We start from the raw sequence: 15,948 nt of genomic DNA, 5'->3' as shown, positions 1-15,948 counted from the left end.
GCCAGCGTGCACTGGTGCAAATGAACCACCCCCCCGGGGGCAGAGAGACTGATCTGCTAGTGCGACCCACAAGCCCGTTCCTGTGACGCCCCCGCCCCGATGCAAGCGGGCGAGGCTGAGAGGTCTTGGGAAGGGGTTTAGTACCAGACTCTCTTAGAATCCAGGCCAGATGGGAGAGACGGGATCTCGGCTAGGGACCCCCCTGGCATGTGCCCGGGGCTGGTCGGGAGTTTGGGGGGATCAGGAGTGCTGGGAGCAAGTGGGGGGCAGCACTGGCATGGACGACAGCTGCAGCAACCCCGGCTCCCCTCTGCCAAAGGCTGGAGCTACCATGTGACAAGGCAACAGCTGTTCCGGGTGTCCGGGAGCAGGCTGGCGACGCTCGAGAAAGGAGGGGCTGGCGGGTCAAGGCCGGGGAATCTGGGTTCGATTCCCGGCTCAGCGTGGCCACGTGACGCAGGAACCAGGGCAAAGGAGCCTGCCTTTGTCTACGAGGACTGGACCCTCTTTGAGGTAGAGACTGTCTCTGATGCAGGGTCCCTGCAGCTCCCGGCCTGGGGGGAGTGGGGATGGGGGTAGCGGTCTCAGTAACATCTCGGTGGCAGCATAATATAAATAAAAGCACTGACTGGCTGAAGCGTGAAGGGAGACTGACTTCTTTCTCCTCCTCCAAGGGAGTGAGGGGGGGTGCATGGAGTGGGGTGCTAAGAGGGGTCGTAGCCCCCCACACACAGAGATCCACAAGGCACTGGAGCCTGCAGGGCTAAGAGACCCTCTCCCCAACCCAGGATCCATCACGTCCCCGCTCCGGGAACGCTCGCCCAGCCAGCCAGTCCCCAGCTCCAGGGCCCTCTCCCCCACCCATCACCCCCTAGCATAAGCCAGTCCTGGGAGCCGCAGGCATCCTGCCCGCTGCCCGCTGCCCTCCCTCAATCACCAGCGCCGGCCAAGGCTAACCTGATCATTTCTCAAGGCCCTTTTCATTAAGGGGCTGCTGCCAAGACAGAAATCGAGTCAGCGCAAGGGCCGAGAAGCTCTGGGAGAGGTAGGGGCCGTGTATGTATGTGTGTGTGGGGGGGTCCTCCTCCCTACAGGCTGGAATGGATCCATGGGAATCCAGACTCCAGCAGGGGGAGGCCTGGGGCTCCAGGGCTGGAGTAACTGACTCCAGGGTCCTGGCTGGGTGTGTCCCCCCCCGCCAAGTTCTGGGGACCTGTCTGGGTCTCCCTGCCTCAGGAAAGGGTCAACTGGGGCATGCAGGGTCTGTCTGAGGCATCGCCCTGGCCCTCAGCCCCAGAGCATACGGGTGCCTCACAACCTGTGATGTTTATCCTCCGACACCCCCCCAAGGCAGGGCTTTTATCCCCCTTGTACAAATGGGGGAAACTGAGGCACAGAGCAGCTGGCTCACCCAAGGAGTTTGTGGCAGAGGGACTTGAACCCAGATCTCCCATATCCCAGGGTAGTGCCTGAATCATTGGGCCAATGTCTCCATAGGAGGGGACTGCCCCTGATCCATTGTAAATCAAATTGGTCCCCCCACCGCATGGTGATGCGCTGACCCTGGTTTCCCCTCTCTCTTCCAGGCTCACCTGGGCCAGCGGGGTCTCATTGGGGGGGAGAGGAGGGGTCTTTGCAGTGCCCAGCGCGACGGGAGCCCCAATCTCAGACTGCGGGGGAGGAGAGGGGTCTGTGCAGCGGCTGGCACGAGGGGGCCCTTGATCTCACTCTGGGAGGGAGGGGAGGGGAGGGGTCTGTGCAGCATCCATCACCACGGGAGCCCCCATCTCACTCTGGGGGGGAGGGGCCTGTGCAGGGGAGGGGTCTGTGCAGCGCCTGGCACAAGGAGGCCCTTGATCTCAGTTTGGGGGGAGGGGAGGGGAGAGGTCTGTGCAGTGCCCAGTGCAACAGGGGCCCTGATCTCAGTCTGGGGGGGAGGGGAGGAGTCTGTGCAGTGCCCAGAGTGACAGGCCCCAATCTCTGTGGGGGTCTCTATACACTACCGTAATACACCTAATAACACTAGAATGCTAGGAGCAACTTCTTTAAGCCAGAGCCCTGGTTCAGCGGTGCCTTCTTAACAAAACCTTGGAGCAAAGGATTCTGGGATGGCACTGAGGAAGTCTGGTGGAGAGCATTGGCCTGGGGCCAGGGCGACCTGGGTTTGAGTCCCTGCCTCCCTGTGCAGCTTTGGCCAAGTCACTTCCTTGCTCTGTGCCTCAGTTTCCCCATCTGTACAGGGGCTCTAGGCTGTGCAGCTCCGTCTGCTGCAGCGGGAGGCACCCAGATACTCCGGCAAGAGCTAAACCCTAGCGTCGGCCCCTCCTTTGGAGAGCCAGCACGTGGGGAGCAAAGGATTGTGGGATGGAACAGGACAGAGAGAGGAGTCTTGGTGCAGGGGCTCCCCCAAGGGAAGCGGGGGCAGACGGAGGCAGCTCTCCACCTGGGCGCTGGCTCAGCAACGCCCGCCCCACCCCCGATGCTGACAGCCCCTGGCTCCTGGAGTGGCTGGCCCTGACCCTGGGGGAAGCACAGCCTAGTGGGGATTTTCATACCGGGGTTTGGCATCCTCAGGGGCCGCTGTAGGACCGAGGTGAGCACCGTCCCCCCACTCTGGCTTAGATCCCCCCTCTTTTCCAGCCCCCATCAGCCAGGCACCATCCCACCTGCCTGCGTGGCTTTGGGCGACGAGTCCCACCCCTGGGCTGGAGCACTGGGACAGGGACTCTGGTCGCTGGGCCGCACCCCAGTACCTCTGACGGGATGGGCGCAGTTAACTGTGCAATCCCCGTGGGAGGTGGCAGCTGCTAAATCTATCATATAGATGGGAAGGAAACTGAGGCACCAAGGTGAAGTGGCTTATTACTGGACATCACTGCCCGCCCCGAGCTGGGGTAGAACCCAGGAGTCCTGGCCCCCAGGTTCTCCCACTCTAACCACTAGTCCCCACTCCCCACCCAGAAGTGGGGATAGGACCCAGCCATCCTGGCTCCCAGCACCCCCCTGCCCTGCTCTAACCACTAGTCCCCACTGCATGCCCACTCTACAGCCTCCACTTTGCCTGTGCTCTAACCCGTACGACTCTCTATGGCCCAGAGACCCCCCCGGACGCTGCAGACCCCGAACTCTGGAGGGGGTGAAGCAGCTGGGAGGGAGGAGTGGGGCGTGTGACTCCCATGGCACTGGGTCAGCAGTGGGGCGGGGAGCAGGCAGGGAGTTCTGAATGACCAACGTGGGAACCGGCCTTGGGGCCTGGCCAGCATCTGCTGGGGCCTGGCACCTGGGCGGAGCCACTGTGCTGAGCCGGCACCCGGAGCCTCTTAACCCCTTCCCCTCCGCCTTGTCTGGTGTGGGTGGCGCCAGGCCTGGCTCGCTGGGCCGGGAGGTGGGGGCTGAGTTTCCTCCTGTGTTAGAGGGGGAAACTGAGGCACAGAGTGGTGGGGACGAGACCTGCCTTGGATGGGATAAGAACTGGGAGCCTTGTGCTCTTCTCTGGGCCGCTGCCCATGCGCTGTGGGGCACCGCTAGGCTGGGAGATGAGGCTGCACCTCCAAACTCAGAATAGGAGTGTCCCCCCCCACCCCAAGTCTGTGCCCTAGGCTGCCCCCTTAGTGCCCTGACCCCGGCTAACTGCTCACCCCCATTGCGTGCCCCAGCCAGGAAAGGGCTCGCTCCTGGGGTGCCACAGGGGGACTGCCCGCCCCACCCAACTAGCCCAGGGGAGCAGAGCTCAGACACAGCCCCCCTAACCCAGGTGCTCAGGAAGGAGGAGGCTGATCCCAGGCGCTGGGGAGGTGCAGCTCCCCACCCGTGGGGATGCACCTGCCCCTGGAAGGCAGCCTCTTCTGGGGTGGGGCAGCTGGGGGCCGGGAGCAGGAAAAGGAATCGAGCCGGGTGGGAGGCAGCCAGCCGGAGTGGAAGAACCGGCCCTGCCTGCCAGCACTCCTGTCCCCACGCTCCAGGGCTGGCCGCGGGCCGCACCCACACAGCTCCCAGGGACGGGCGGCACCCTGGCCCCGCTCGGGGCTGGGGCCTGCGCCCCTCATTTCGAGGCTGGGTGCACAAGGCCCCGGCCCCCTGCACCCCACTCCAGCCCAGCTGCCCCCCCACACCTAGCTGCCCGCCCCCAGCTCCGGTTGAATGGGAAATCCCAGGCTCGGCTGACTTAACCCTTCGCGGCCTGGATGAAGTGCCAGCAACAGAAAGCTCCGAGCAGGAAACGAGGCAGCAGCTGCAGGAGCGAAGCAGGCAGCTTGGAAGGGGACAGCACTTTGTATCTAGGCCAGGGCAGGCCGAGAGGGGTTAGAGCGGGGCGGGGGGGCTGGGAGCCCGGACTCCTGGGTTCTCCCCGCAGCTCTGCGTGGGGAGACTTCCCAGCTCTGCCACTTCCCCTTTCCATGCCACAGCTCCTTGAGTGCCCAACCCATGGCAAGCGCCAAGCGGACCCTTGCCCCAGCGGAGGATGGGGCTCTGGTCTGCCCCATAGAGGCAGGGGTGGAAGTTGCCTGGCTGATCCTGGGTGTCACTCTCTGCCACGGGCCGGCGCTGCCCTGGGGGATGATAGGTCAAAGCCACAGGCAGGGGAGGGGGACTGGGGGGGGCCGAGGGTTAAAGCCACAGGCAGGGGGTGGGGGAGGATGAGGGGATAAAGCTGAAGGCGGGAGGATTGGGGGGGATGAGGGCTAAAAGCCGCAGGTGGGGGGGATTTGGAGGAGCTGAGGGGTTAAAGCCGCAGGTGGGGGAGGGGGATTTGGGGGGACAAGGGTTAAAGCCGCAGGCAGGGGAAGGGGATGGGGGGGACGAGGGGGTTAAAGCTGCAGGCGGGGGAGGGGGATTTGGGAGGGACGAGGGGTTAAAGCTGCAGGCGGGGGAGGGGGATTTGGGGGGACGAGGGGTTAAAGCTGCAGGCGGGGGAATTGCTGGGGGCGGGGATTTGCTCAGGGTAAATCCAGAGTGGAAAAAACAGTTGGAAAACAGACAGATCTGGAGCCAGGGAGCTAATCCTATAATCCCCCAGGGCTAGATGTGGGGGGCATCCCAGTGGGGTTCCCCCCCCACAGCTAGTTGAGCACGACAGAAGGGGGGGACCCCAAGCTTGATCCCAGAGCAGGGAGATGGGGTGGGAGGAGGAGCAGCTCCCTGGGCCCCCAGGACCCATTATGGGGTGGGGGGCAGCCAGACCCAAAGAGGCGACTGTAGAAGGCACTGGGCAGCCTGGCAAAGGAGGAGACCTCCGGTCTCTTCGTGGGGAGGTGGTTCTCCACAGGACACTGAGCCCAGGGCTTAGTGCCCCATAGCATGGGGGGGGCCAGGTCCAGCTGTCCACAGGCTGGGTTACATGTGCAGCCCATGCCCCTCGCCAGCCACTCATTGGGCTGCTGCCCTGTGGGTTGGGGGCCAGGTTGGGGAGACCCCCCTGGTTAGCATCCAGCTGGGCCTTTCAGGTATAGGCCAGACTGTGGGCGCTGAGGGGGGGCCCCAGCGGCTCCCCCAGCCCAAAGTGCGTGTGGGGGGGAGCTGTTTGAGTCCCTCCCCCCGCACTGTCCTCCCTGCATGTTGGTTTCTGGCCCCAGGGTCTGCTCTCCCTGAGTGAGGAAGGGTAGATTGCATCCTGCAGGGCAGGTTGTGTGTCCCCCACACCCACCCATGGCGGCTCTGCACCCGGAGTCATGGGAAGGGGGGCAGCAGGACCTGCTGGGGGTCACAGCTCTGATCAGGCAGCCAATCACCCTGCCCATGGCATCTGTGGGTGCGCCCCAGCGTGCCCAGAGCAGCAGGATCACTGGGTAGAGCTGGCACCTTTCAGGGGCGCTGATGGGGCCCCCGAGGGCAAAAACACGCCCCCAGTCCATACAGGGCAGTGGGATTGGCTGGAGGCTGCTATCAAGGGGGATGGGCTGGATAGGGCCCACCCCCAGCAGAGCAAACTGCCCCTGACTGCACCTACGCTGGGCCTTTGGCCTTGGTGCCAGGCCCACGGTGCAGCCTGCAGTGGTGCAAACTGGCATGCCTGGCATGGAGGGGGCATGGAGGGCACTGGCCATGCCCCGCAGGTCAGGACTGAGGGGAGCCCAGGGCTGGGCTAGCAGGGGCTGCGGGTCGGGACTGAGGGGCACCGGAAGAGCTAGAGGGGCGTCCAGGGCTGGGCTAGTGCCAAGAGCAAGGGCTACAGCAAGGAGCGATGGCAACACCCAGGCCTCCTGCCAGCAGCCCACCCGGCTTCCCTGGCAGGTCTGAGAGCTGGGGGCCCGGGCTGGGGGAGGGGCGCCTGGGCAGGTTTATTCAGAGGGGGCCGGAGCAAATCGTGTTCGTTAAAGGACAAAGCCTTGGGAGCGAGAGTGGTGGGAAAGTGATTGGGCGGGGGGGAAACGGGGCTGTGGGGCGCCAACTGGGTCAGGGCGGGAGGAAGGATCCTGCCCCTCCCGCCCATGCTGGCTGCACTGCGGGTCGGGGGCTAAGCCTGGCCGTGACTCTGCAGATCACGGCCTGGAAGCAAGAGGCCAGACTCAAAATGCTAGAGCTGCACTTGGAACCAGAGGTGCTGGAACTAGGGGTGCTGGGGGGCTGCAGCACCCCCTGGCTTGAAGTGATGATAACAACCCCAATCCATGGCTTCCGCCTCCAGCACCCCTGCTCGGCAGGTCAGAACCCAGGAGTCCGGGATGGGGGGATGGAGAATGCTCTGCAGAACCCAGGAGTCCTGGCCGGGGGGGAGGTTTGAACACTTCCTTCCAACACTCAGATTCCACAAGGATCTTACACAGCCAGGGTAGTTGGGGCCCCCAGGAGACACCCCCATTAGGATGCAGCCCCCCTCTGCCCTGCTATGCAAGAGGCTGGGGCGCCCTGGCCCAGGGGGGCACTGGGAGGAGGTCAACCGGCACCCCGCTTTGACAGCACGTCGCCCCCAGCAGGTAGGAAGGGCCCACAGCTGCAGAAGCGGCTGAGCAATTGGGGGAGGCGGAGCTGGGCCAAGGTGGGAGAGGAACAGGGCTGCCCCGGGCTGGGGGTGCTTTCCCAGGACTGACCAGGGAGCCCCAAGCTAGGAAAGCAGGAAGTGCCAAGCACCTGCCCCTTTGGGACCGAGAAGGCCAAAAACTCTGGTGAGATTCAAATCAGTGCCGGGAAACGAGACGCCAAACTAGGGGGGGGTGGATCTTACAGAGATCCCCCTCCCCCCCACTCCTTGGCCACCCCAGAGCCAGGGTCTTGGCCTGGTCTCGCTTTGCACATGCCCTCAGATTGCTAGGGATCTCCAGGTCAATTCTCCATATCCCAGGTCCCCAGTGCTCCAGGCACCCTGCTGCCCCAGCCTTGCCTCAATTTCCCCTATGGGCAGACCAAGGAGAGCAAGTGTCCGGAGGGGAGAGAGGCAGAGGCTGTAAGGACCTGATCTTGGTGGTGGGGAGCCCCTGGGCTCGATTCCCTGGTGGCTCACGGGGCCAGTTACACTTCTGGTGTGAAATGCAACCACGCCAGGTCCAACCTCTGCCCTGGCGGCACCGAGGGGCAGGGGAGAAGGCCCGGAAGCCCCTCCGCAAGGCAGGCAGAGCTGAGGGTCAGCAGGGGGCCAGCGGAGGGACTGGCAGAGGCATTGCCCCTCCTTTGGGGAAGCAGCCCCATCTTTTGCACCCCCTGCATTGCATCCCGACTGCAAGAGCCACCCCGATCTAGCTGGGCCTCACCCTGTCCCTGGCAAGCTAGCATCCCCTTTAGCGTGATCCTTGACTGGCACGTTAAGCCCCCACACACACACATACTCCTCAGCCAGAACAGGACAGATTGGATTTTCTCACGCTCCAACAGGCTGAGACACAGGATGCCTGGGTTCCATTCCTGGCTCTGCCACTGCCCTGCTGGGTGACTGTGGGCAAGTCGCTTCGCCCTGCATGCCTCAGTTTCCCCTCCCACCATGGGTCTATTGAGAACAGAAGCTCTCTGAGGCAGGACGTCTGTGCTTCTCTAGGTCTAAGTGCTGCCATAACCCCACCAATTAGCAACCTCTCTCCAGGTAATTACCCCCCCAAATCACTGAGGGATTCTGGGATGACCTCCAATGTATTAAAAATAGAAATTCCTCCCCACCCCCACGGCCCCATTTCGCAGCCTGTCAGAGAACGAGCTGGAGTTGTTAACGACAGTGTTTTGATTTTGCTGGTCTCCAGGAAGAAGGGAAGTTTGATCACAGAGCCGAGGGTTTATCTGCAGCCCCGATCACCGTGGGCTGAGCCCCAGTCTCCTAGCGGCGAGGGGTTCCGTCGTCTGGGACCACCTCCCCCAGTCTCCTTGTGGCAGGCAGTTCCATCGGCTCCTACAGTAGCTCCACTGTGGGCTGAGGCCAGTCCCATGGGACCGGGGGGGATCTGAGCATCAGGTCTGCGGCCTTGAACGGGACCTGGCCTAGAGCCAGCCTGGAGCACGACAACAGCCAAAGCCTCCCCGGGTCACCGTGCCCAGCTCTGGGGCCAAGGGCCGGGGCATGGACTCATGGCCAGTGGGCACCCTTGCTGCCAGAGCCATCCGAGGCTCCAGGTGCCCCCAGGCGGCTGGGTGCCAACACCCTGGCCTGCATGGCTTTGCAGCTGCAGCAGTTCAGCCTGGCTGGGGCTAGAAGATCGGGGGGGGGGGGTTTAAAGGGACAGCAGCACCCACAAGGAAGTTAAAGGGCCGGGGAGGCCCCCTTGGCGGGAGAAAGACAGGCACTGCCGTGTCCTCAGCCAGGCTGGGCTGATCATGTCCCAATTCCAGGCAGGAGTTTGGGTTTCGCAGAATTCAGTTACAAAAAAAGGGGGTGGGGGGGGAAGGACTGTCATATTTACATAGGACCTACCGACAAACAAAGCACCCGATTCTGCCCTCGTTCCCTGCAGCCAGCGGGGAAGTGCCATTTGACAGCAGCACAGACAAGAGCAAGAGTCAGGCCCCAGGTGTGCCACGCTCCCTGTGCCCCTCCCTGGCAGGAGCGGGGGATGAGGCAGTCCACGGAGAGGCTGAGTTGGTGGCACGTGGCAGAGAGGGAACAAACAGCCGCGCTCAGAAGCGCCACTGCGAGCAACGGTGCTGGGCAGTGCTGGGGCCAGGGCCAGCGGGAAACACGCCTGGCGGTACCATGGCCGGCAGGGAATAGAACCCAGGAGTCCCAGCCTGGTGCTACTGGACTAAGCCATTTGCTGCTCCTTGACCCACTGCGGGTTCGAGCTGGTTTCCACCCTCTGCAGGTTCCGAGAGGAGCCCACCAGTGGTAGACCTGGTCTCTGGTACCTGTGGGGTCTGCTGCCCCCAGGCGCCGTACATAGACTCTCCTGCCCTATGCCCGACACATGCCAGGAGCTGCTGCTGCCCGCCCAGGGTCTGCTCCGGGCGCTTCCCCGGTGGTGCTGAAAGCGCCGCGCCAGTTTCCGCCCTGTGCTGCCCTTCCCCAGAGCAAAGCCCCACCGCTCGGACGGGCACCAAGTGCCACCTGAGATGCAGCCACCAATGGATTAGGGCTGGGGTTTCCACACAGCCCAAGGGAGTTAGGCACACCCCAATCCCATGGAGTCTCCTCTAGCCAGGCATCCCATAGCCATCAATGGATTATCTCCGCCCACCCAAGAGGGAGGGATCTGCTGTCACCCCCATGTATAGAGGGGGAAACTGAGGCAGGGAGGGGCAAATTAAGCAACACACCACACAGGGAGGCAGATCTGGGAAATCAAACCGCAGCATCCCAAGCCCCAGTTGGCTGCCCTGCCCCCTTGGATTCTCCCTCTGCCCCCCCCTCAGCCTGGCATCCCCCCGCCAGGCTAGCAGAGCTCAGTTCTGTTTCCTTGCTGACTCTGGACATGTCCTGGGTTCCAGCAGGGGGTAGTGCCCCCCTCCCCGCACTTTACCAGGCACAGAGCTCCTCGCTGGTTGAGGGAAGCTGGCAGCTGTTCTCAGGAGCTGGAAGAGAAGTGCCAGGTGGTGGTGGTGGTGGGGCAAACGGATCTGATCTAACGACCCCCCACTACACAGCTAGTGCTTCACAGCCCCCCCACGGGCCATGCAGCCATAGAGGGAGGGCCAGAGAGCGAGGTTGGACTCGGGGGGTGGATACAGCCTCGGCACCCTGGGGTGGGGTTCAGGGACTCTGTGCCAAGTGAAGTCAGTGGGAAAGTAACCGCCAGCCGCCCTCCCTGCTGTGGGGAGCGGAGAGCCGAGCCTCACGCCCCGGCAGACAGGAGCGTTGGATCGACTGCATTAACTCGGCCTGTCAATTATTCATGTGCAGACAAAGACACCGCGATTCCTTCCCGCCCCCCTGTATTAACCAGACATGGCCTCCCCTCTCACCGGCCATCCCCCAGCACCGCCCGCCTCGCAGCGCCAGTACCCCGTGATCGCCGGCCCCCAGCTCCCGTGCGGCGCAGGGAAACCCATCACCTCGCAGCTCCCCAAAGAGGGGGAGACTGCGCCAGCCAGCCAGGACCACTGCCCAGACACGCCCGCCGCTCTAGTCGGGGCCTCACGCCATGCCCGGCGCAGCAGGGAGCAGACACAGCAGGAGCCGGAGGGGAGGGGGGCAGCTTAAAAAAAAAAAAAATCACCTGACCCTGACCAAGCGAGGATTTGTAGATTTCGAGGCCAGATGAGAATGACCATCGAGTCTGACCCCCCCAGCCCACAGCACAGAGATAGGGAGGGTGGACCCAGGAGATCTGCATTCAATTCCCAGCGCTGACATGGACTCCCCATGGCACCTCACTCAATTGCTGCGTGACTCAGTTTCCCTCATGCCATAAAATGGGGATGAGATGAATCCTCCCTTTATCAGTTTAGACTGGGAGCTCTCTGGGGCAGGGATTGCCTGTGCAAAGCCTGCACAATGTCCCCCGCACCCTGATCTGGGCCGGGGGCCCCTGCAGCACCAGGCACAGCCAGCGCCTCCCCAACGTGGGTTGGGGGCGCGTACAGCACCTGGCACAGCCAGCACCTCCTTGATCTCGGCCGGGGGCGCGTACAGCACCTGGCACAGCCAGCACCTCCCCGATCAGGGCCGGGGGCGCGTACAGCACCTGGCACAGCCGGCACCTCCCCGATCAGGGCCGGGGGCGCGTACAGCACCTGGCACAGCCGGCACCTCCCCGATCAGGGCCGGGGGCCCATGCAGCTGTTTCCAGTATACAAAACAAACACAGGCCACAGAATTTCCCCCAGCCCTTTCTGCAGTGGGGGGCGCTATTCCCACCCTTCCTCATGGGGCCGCTAGAGCCACCTGGGTCTCTTAGGATGACGTCCTGCCTCATCTTATTGATGCCGAGTGACAGAGGATCCAACCCGGCCCAGCCTGGCTGCTCAGATCCCCCAGCTCAGTCTGGCTGGGCCCTTGGGCACGGTGGGAGGGTGGGGAGTCCCCTTCCCCTGCAGTATGGGGCTAGGGCAATGTGAGTCCTGAAACGCATTGGTTGGAAAGTGACTGGGCTCAGTCCTGGGGGAATGTAACGGCCTGGGCTCCCCCGCAGGTCGGCCTGGAGATCCCTGCTGGCCTTGGACACCAGGACATTCAGCGCCCGCCCTACGGAGACATTGTATCCCAGTCTGAATTTGCCGGCACATCAGCCCCCGGATGACGGCCCCTGGCCGATCTGCAGCTCTTAGAAGGCCCAGGATCTCGCCAGTGCTTCGCTGGGGACTTGCAGAAGCCCTGGGCTTTGGCTGGCTGCTGCTCCCAGCCCGCGGCTCCTTGCTGCTGCAAACCCTCCTCCCCTTCAGCACAGCGGGCACCGGCTTTTTGAAGTTAACAAAATTAGCCACATTATACGGGGTATTACAGTACGACCTAGGCACCCCTGTCATGGCCCAGAACCCCACTGTGCTGGGCGCTGTGCATTATTTATTAAGTGTATTACGTTAGCACCCAGGAGCCCCAGTCATTGTACAGTGCCGAGCATAACGGGGTCCTTGTCAACGACTGGGGCTCCGAGGTGCTACCGTAACACACTTAATAAGAACGTACAGCGCCGAGCACAACGGGGTCCTTGCCAGACCCATAACACAGCTCTTTGGGGCAAGGCCCCGCTCTGACAATCTACACAGACAGGAGCCAGCAAATGTGGGCAGACGGGGGTGAGCACAAGGAAACAATGAGACAGCGATAGCCTTCTGGGTCAAGTTACTTATGCAGCACAGGGACTGGTGCCATTAACAAAACTCTGGCTCATTAAAAGCCCAGGAATATTTTACAAAGCTCTTTCGCTCTCTCTGCTATCGAGGCTGACTGTTTGCCTCCTGCCTCTCTCTGCTCGGACTATTATATATATATATATGAAGTCCCTTTTCAGTTTTGCTCATTGTCAATTTCATTTTTAGGTTCTTCTTGGGTGCAAGTGGCTAATCTGGTCTTTAAATGAGGGAGATCTCTCTACTGCCTCTGGGTTTTGTTACAACACCCGAGACCCTGCTGGTTGCAGAACGGTGATCCTGGAATGGGCCCCATGTGGACTGACCCCCTCAGGGCTCTGTGAAGGCCCAGGAGATTGTCGGTGGTTTGGGGCCAGGCTGGAACAGCCAGCTTCCCTTTAAAGGTTAGGTTCAACACTGCAAAGGACTTTGTTTGTCTTTACGTTTTACAGAAACTGCTCAGAGAAACGCTTGCTATTTGGATTACATTTTCGGCTCAAGGTCCCATTGTCGGGATCCAGGTTTTTGCTTCCCAAACACAACAGCATGAGAGCCAGGTATTATGGAATCAAAAGTGAAACTAACTAGCATGGGCCAGTGGAGGAGACCCGACTAGGAAGCAGGACTCCTGGGTTCTCTTCCCAGATCCGCTGTGTAACTTTGGGAAGCCCTCTGTGCCTCAGTTTCCCCACCTGTAAATTGGGGAATAATGAGATCCACAGAAGAGCTGGGTAACAGATTTATTATTCAGTCCTTTAGAAAATGCAAACGAGAGCAAAACCGGGCCAGAGCATCTCTTCCAGTCCCGTCAGCCAGGCAAGGGAAAGGGCTGCCAGTTCTGGATCAATATAACAGCTTGAATAATTGACAGGCTGCTAACAGGGCAGGGAAGGAAGGGTTTTTTAGCCTACTGATTTTTAGCCTGACAGCGATCTTTTAAACAGGCAGCCGAGGATGACCATGGCCAGGCAGGGGCCAGAGGCAGGCTCCGGAGCCATCTTGGCCAACACACCTGGGGTTGAACCAGGGACCTCCCGAGCTAACAGCAGCAGTTGCTGCAGCTTGAGCTGGAGCACCAGGGCTCCCCTGGAGCACACCCTTGCTGGTGGGGTTTACAAAGGTCCGTGCACACACAGCTGTGGCCTGGGCCCTTCTCCCCATGGCCGGTTCCTGAGCCAGAGCCACAAACGGCACATCCCCCAGCACGGCAGAGTTCTCACTCAGCTGGGCCCCGCGGGCACAAGCGGGAAGCGAGCAAAACCACAACAACCGGGGATGTTCCCAGGGGACGGGCCAGCGCTTGTCATGCCACGGAGCAACCGCTGGGGAAGTGATTGTAAGAGCGTCCGCCCCATCCCCCCACCAGTGCAGGATCAGGGCCCCTAGAGGGGAGGGTGCCCTATGGGGCGACGCAGCATCTGACCCATCCCCGACCCAGCTAGCACAGAACCAGGAGCTCCCGACAGGGAAGAGAGCAATGCCCCATCTGTCGCCTAGCATGGGATGGGGCACCCTATAGGGGAAGGTGACCCTATAGGGGATGGGGGGACTAACCCATTCCCCCAGCTAGTGCATGAGCAGGCACCCCATAGGGAAGAGTGATCCTATAGGGGATGGAGCATCAAACCCAGCCTTCTCCCAGCTAGTGCAGGATCCAGTCCCCTATAGGGAATTGTGACCCTATAAGGGCTGGTGCGTCTGACCTCCGTACCCTCCCCAGCTAGTGCAGGATCAGGGCCGCCAGAGGGGATTTCACCTCGGTCTCTGTCACTCAGGTAAACACACATCCGAGCAGCGCAGAGGGCTGAATTCTGTTCTCACTTACAGCAGGGCTGGCCGGGGGTAACGGAGCAGGATCTGAACCAGGGCCGACGAGTCCAGATTTACACCTGCGGGGTCAGTGCCCTTAGAGGTTCAGCTGTTGCAAACAGGGGTTCAGTGATAGGGAAAGGGAGCAGGTGCACTGGGAATCTGGAAATACCGCGGGGGGTGGAAGTAAAAGAAACCCCCATCTAATTCAGGGGATGGTCACGCACGCAGTGCTCTCTAGGGCCAGATCTCACAGCACCCACTCTTCAGCTGCATCAGGTTTTGCACCTGTCTCCTTTGTGGCCATGCCCAGGGTGGGGAGGCTGCGAGAGCCGGGGGGGTTGTCATACAGTCAGGTTCTGGGTCTGGATTCTCCAAACTGACCCGTACCAGAATGGGGGGAGGGATGGGAAGAGAGGCAGAAGTTCCAGTGTCTGGATGGGCAAGGCCTGGCAGGGGGGCACAGGGACTTCAGAGAGATGCAAGGCAGATGGCACTGAACTTGTAAGTTGAAATATGTGTGTGAGCAACACGGCCCAGCTGGCCAGGGAAGGCCTGTAGCTCCCTCCCCCACCCCCACCTTCCTCCCCCAGGCCAGACGCCAGCAGCGTTTCTCTGGCTTTACACAGATGGCGAGAGCAGAACCTGGCCCAGCCGGGGGCCTGCATGTCCCACCTGCATCATGGGGGTTGCCCCACACTCCTCTTCCACCATGGGGGGGGCAGCTGGGCATATCGCTCAGTGGTTGGGGGAGGGATAGCTCAGTGGTTTGAGCATTGGCCTGTTAAACCCAGGGTTGTGAGTTCAATCCTTGAGGGGGCCATTTAGGGATCTGGGCCAAAAATTGGGGATTGGTCCTGCTTTGAGCAGGGGGTTGGACTAGATGACCTCCTGAGGTCCCTTCCAACTCTGATATTCTATGATTCTATGATATCCCAGATGTGCAGGGGGGCCCCACAGGAATAGGCCCCACCCCCTGCATGTCCCAGATGTGCAGGGGCGATAGGAGGTTCAACACCCTCTCGTGCAGGCTCCAGATGTGCAAGTGGCTCCAACCCCCCCCTATAGTGACGCTGGAACAATTTGTATAGCGCGGGTGCTGAGAGCCCTTGAACAAAACCGTAAACCTTTTATACGATGAAAACCACTTCAGGCCACTGGGTGCTACCCCCCCCCCCAGCACCCCTGTCTCCTATGCATGTTCCACCTCCCCCCTTGCAGATCCCAGATGGGGAGGGTCCAACCCCCCTCCCGTTAGAGATCCCATATATGCAACGGCTCAAATCCCACCCCACCCCTCCCCTTGGCAGGTCCCAGCCATGTTGGAGGGGCTGCCCCCTGGCGGCTGGGGACGAACTGCCCGCCGGCCACCGCTCTTACCTGAACGGGGTCGTTGGCCATCTCTGCCCCTCGCCTCCGCACAAGCCACCGCGGCTGCTTCTTCCTCCTCCTCCTCTTGGGAAGGCTGCCGCTGCTGCTGTTCTCCAAGGGGGCCCCCCCTCACACCCGCCCCTCCATCCTCCTCCCCCACTCCGGGCTGCGGGGCGTGCACCGTGCGCGGAGCCCTCGCTGCAAGCCCCCAGCCCCTCCCGGCGGGGCAGGCGGGGACCAAGGAAGAGCGAGGAGCTCCCGGGGAACGTTCGATCCGGGGCGGCTCGCGCCGCGGCTGCTCCCGGGGAACGTTCGATCCGGGGCGGCTCGCGCCGCGGCTGCTCCCGGGGAACGTTCGACCCGGGGCGGCTCGCGCCAATGCAGCTACCGGGGAACGTTCTATCCGGGCGGCTCGCGCTGCAGCCGCCGACCCCCCCGCCCCCAGCGCGCCCTGCTGTGTCCCTCCCTCTCTGGGTCCCTAACTTGCCGGGCTGGTCACATGACCAGGGTGGAGGGTGGGGGAACTGGGAGGAGGCCGGCTAATGGGGGCGGGATCCCGAGGCCGGAGACTGCGGGGATTGCAGCTGCCGCCCGGGGTCCCTTCCCTTCCTCTGCAGATTAAGGGAT

General features: G+C 62.1%; 1 protein-coding gene across 1 annotated transcript in view; it reads right to left on the bottom strand.

Annotated features, from left to right (window-relative positions):
• Positions 1-15,948, bottom strand: part of PKN1 (protein kinase N1) — a 50,298-nt gene extending 34,350 nt beyond the window's left edge. The window contains exon 1 of the mRNA XM_075121826.1: positions 15,331-15,948. Coding sequence (XP_074977927.1) covers positions 15,331-15,351 — 21 coding nt within the window. The 5' untranslated portion in view covers positions 15,352-15,948. The remainder of the gene's footprint in view (positions 1-15,330) is intronic.

The sequence above is a fragment of the Caretta caretta genome, chromosome 20 (assembly GCF_965140235.1).
Source record: "Caretta caretta isolate rCarCar2 chromosome 20, rCarCar1.hap1, whole genome shotgun sequence".
Taxonomy (NCBI): Eukaryota; Metazoa; Chordata; order Testudines; family Cheloniidae; genus Caretta; species Caretta caretta.
The sequence above is the reverse complement of the archived record's forward strand: the minus strand, read 5'-3'. Positions and strand labels throughout refer to the sequence as shown.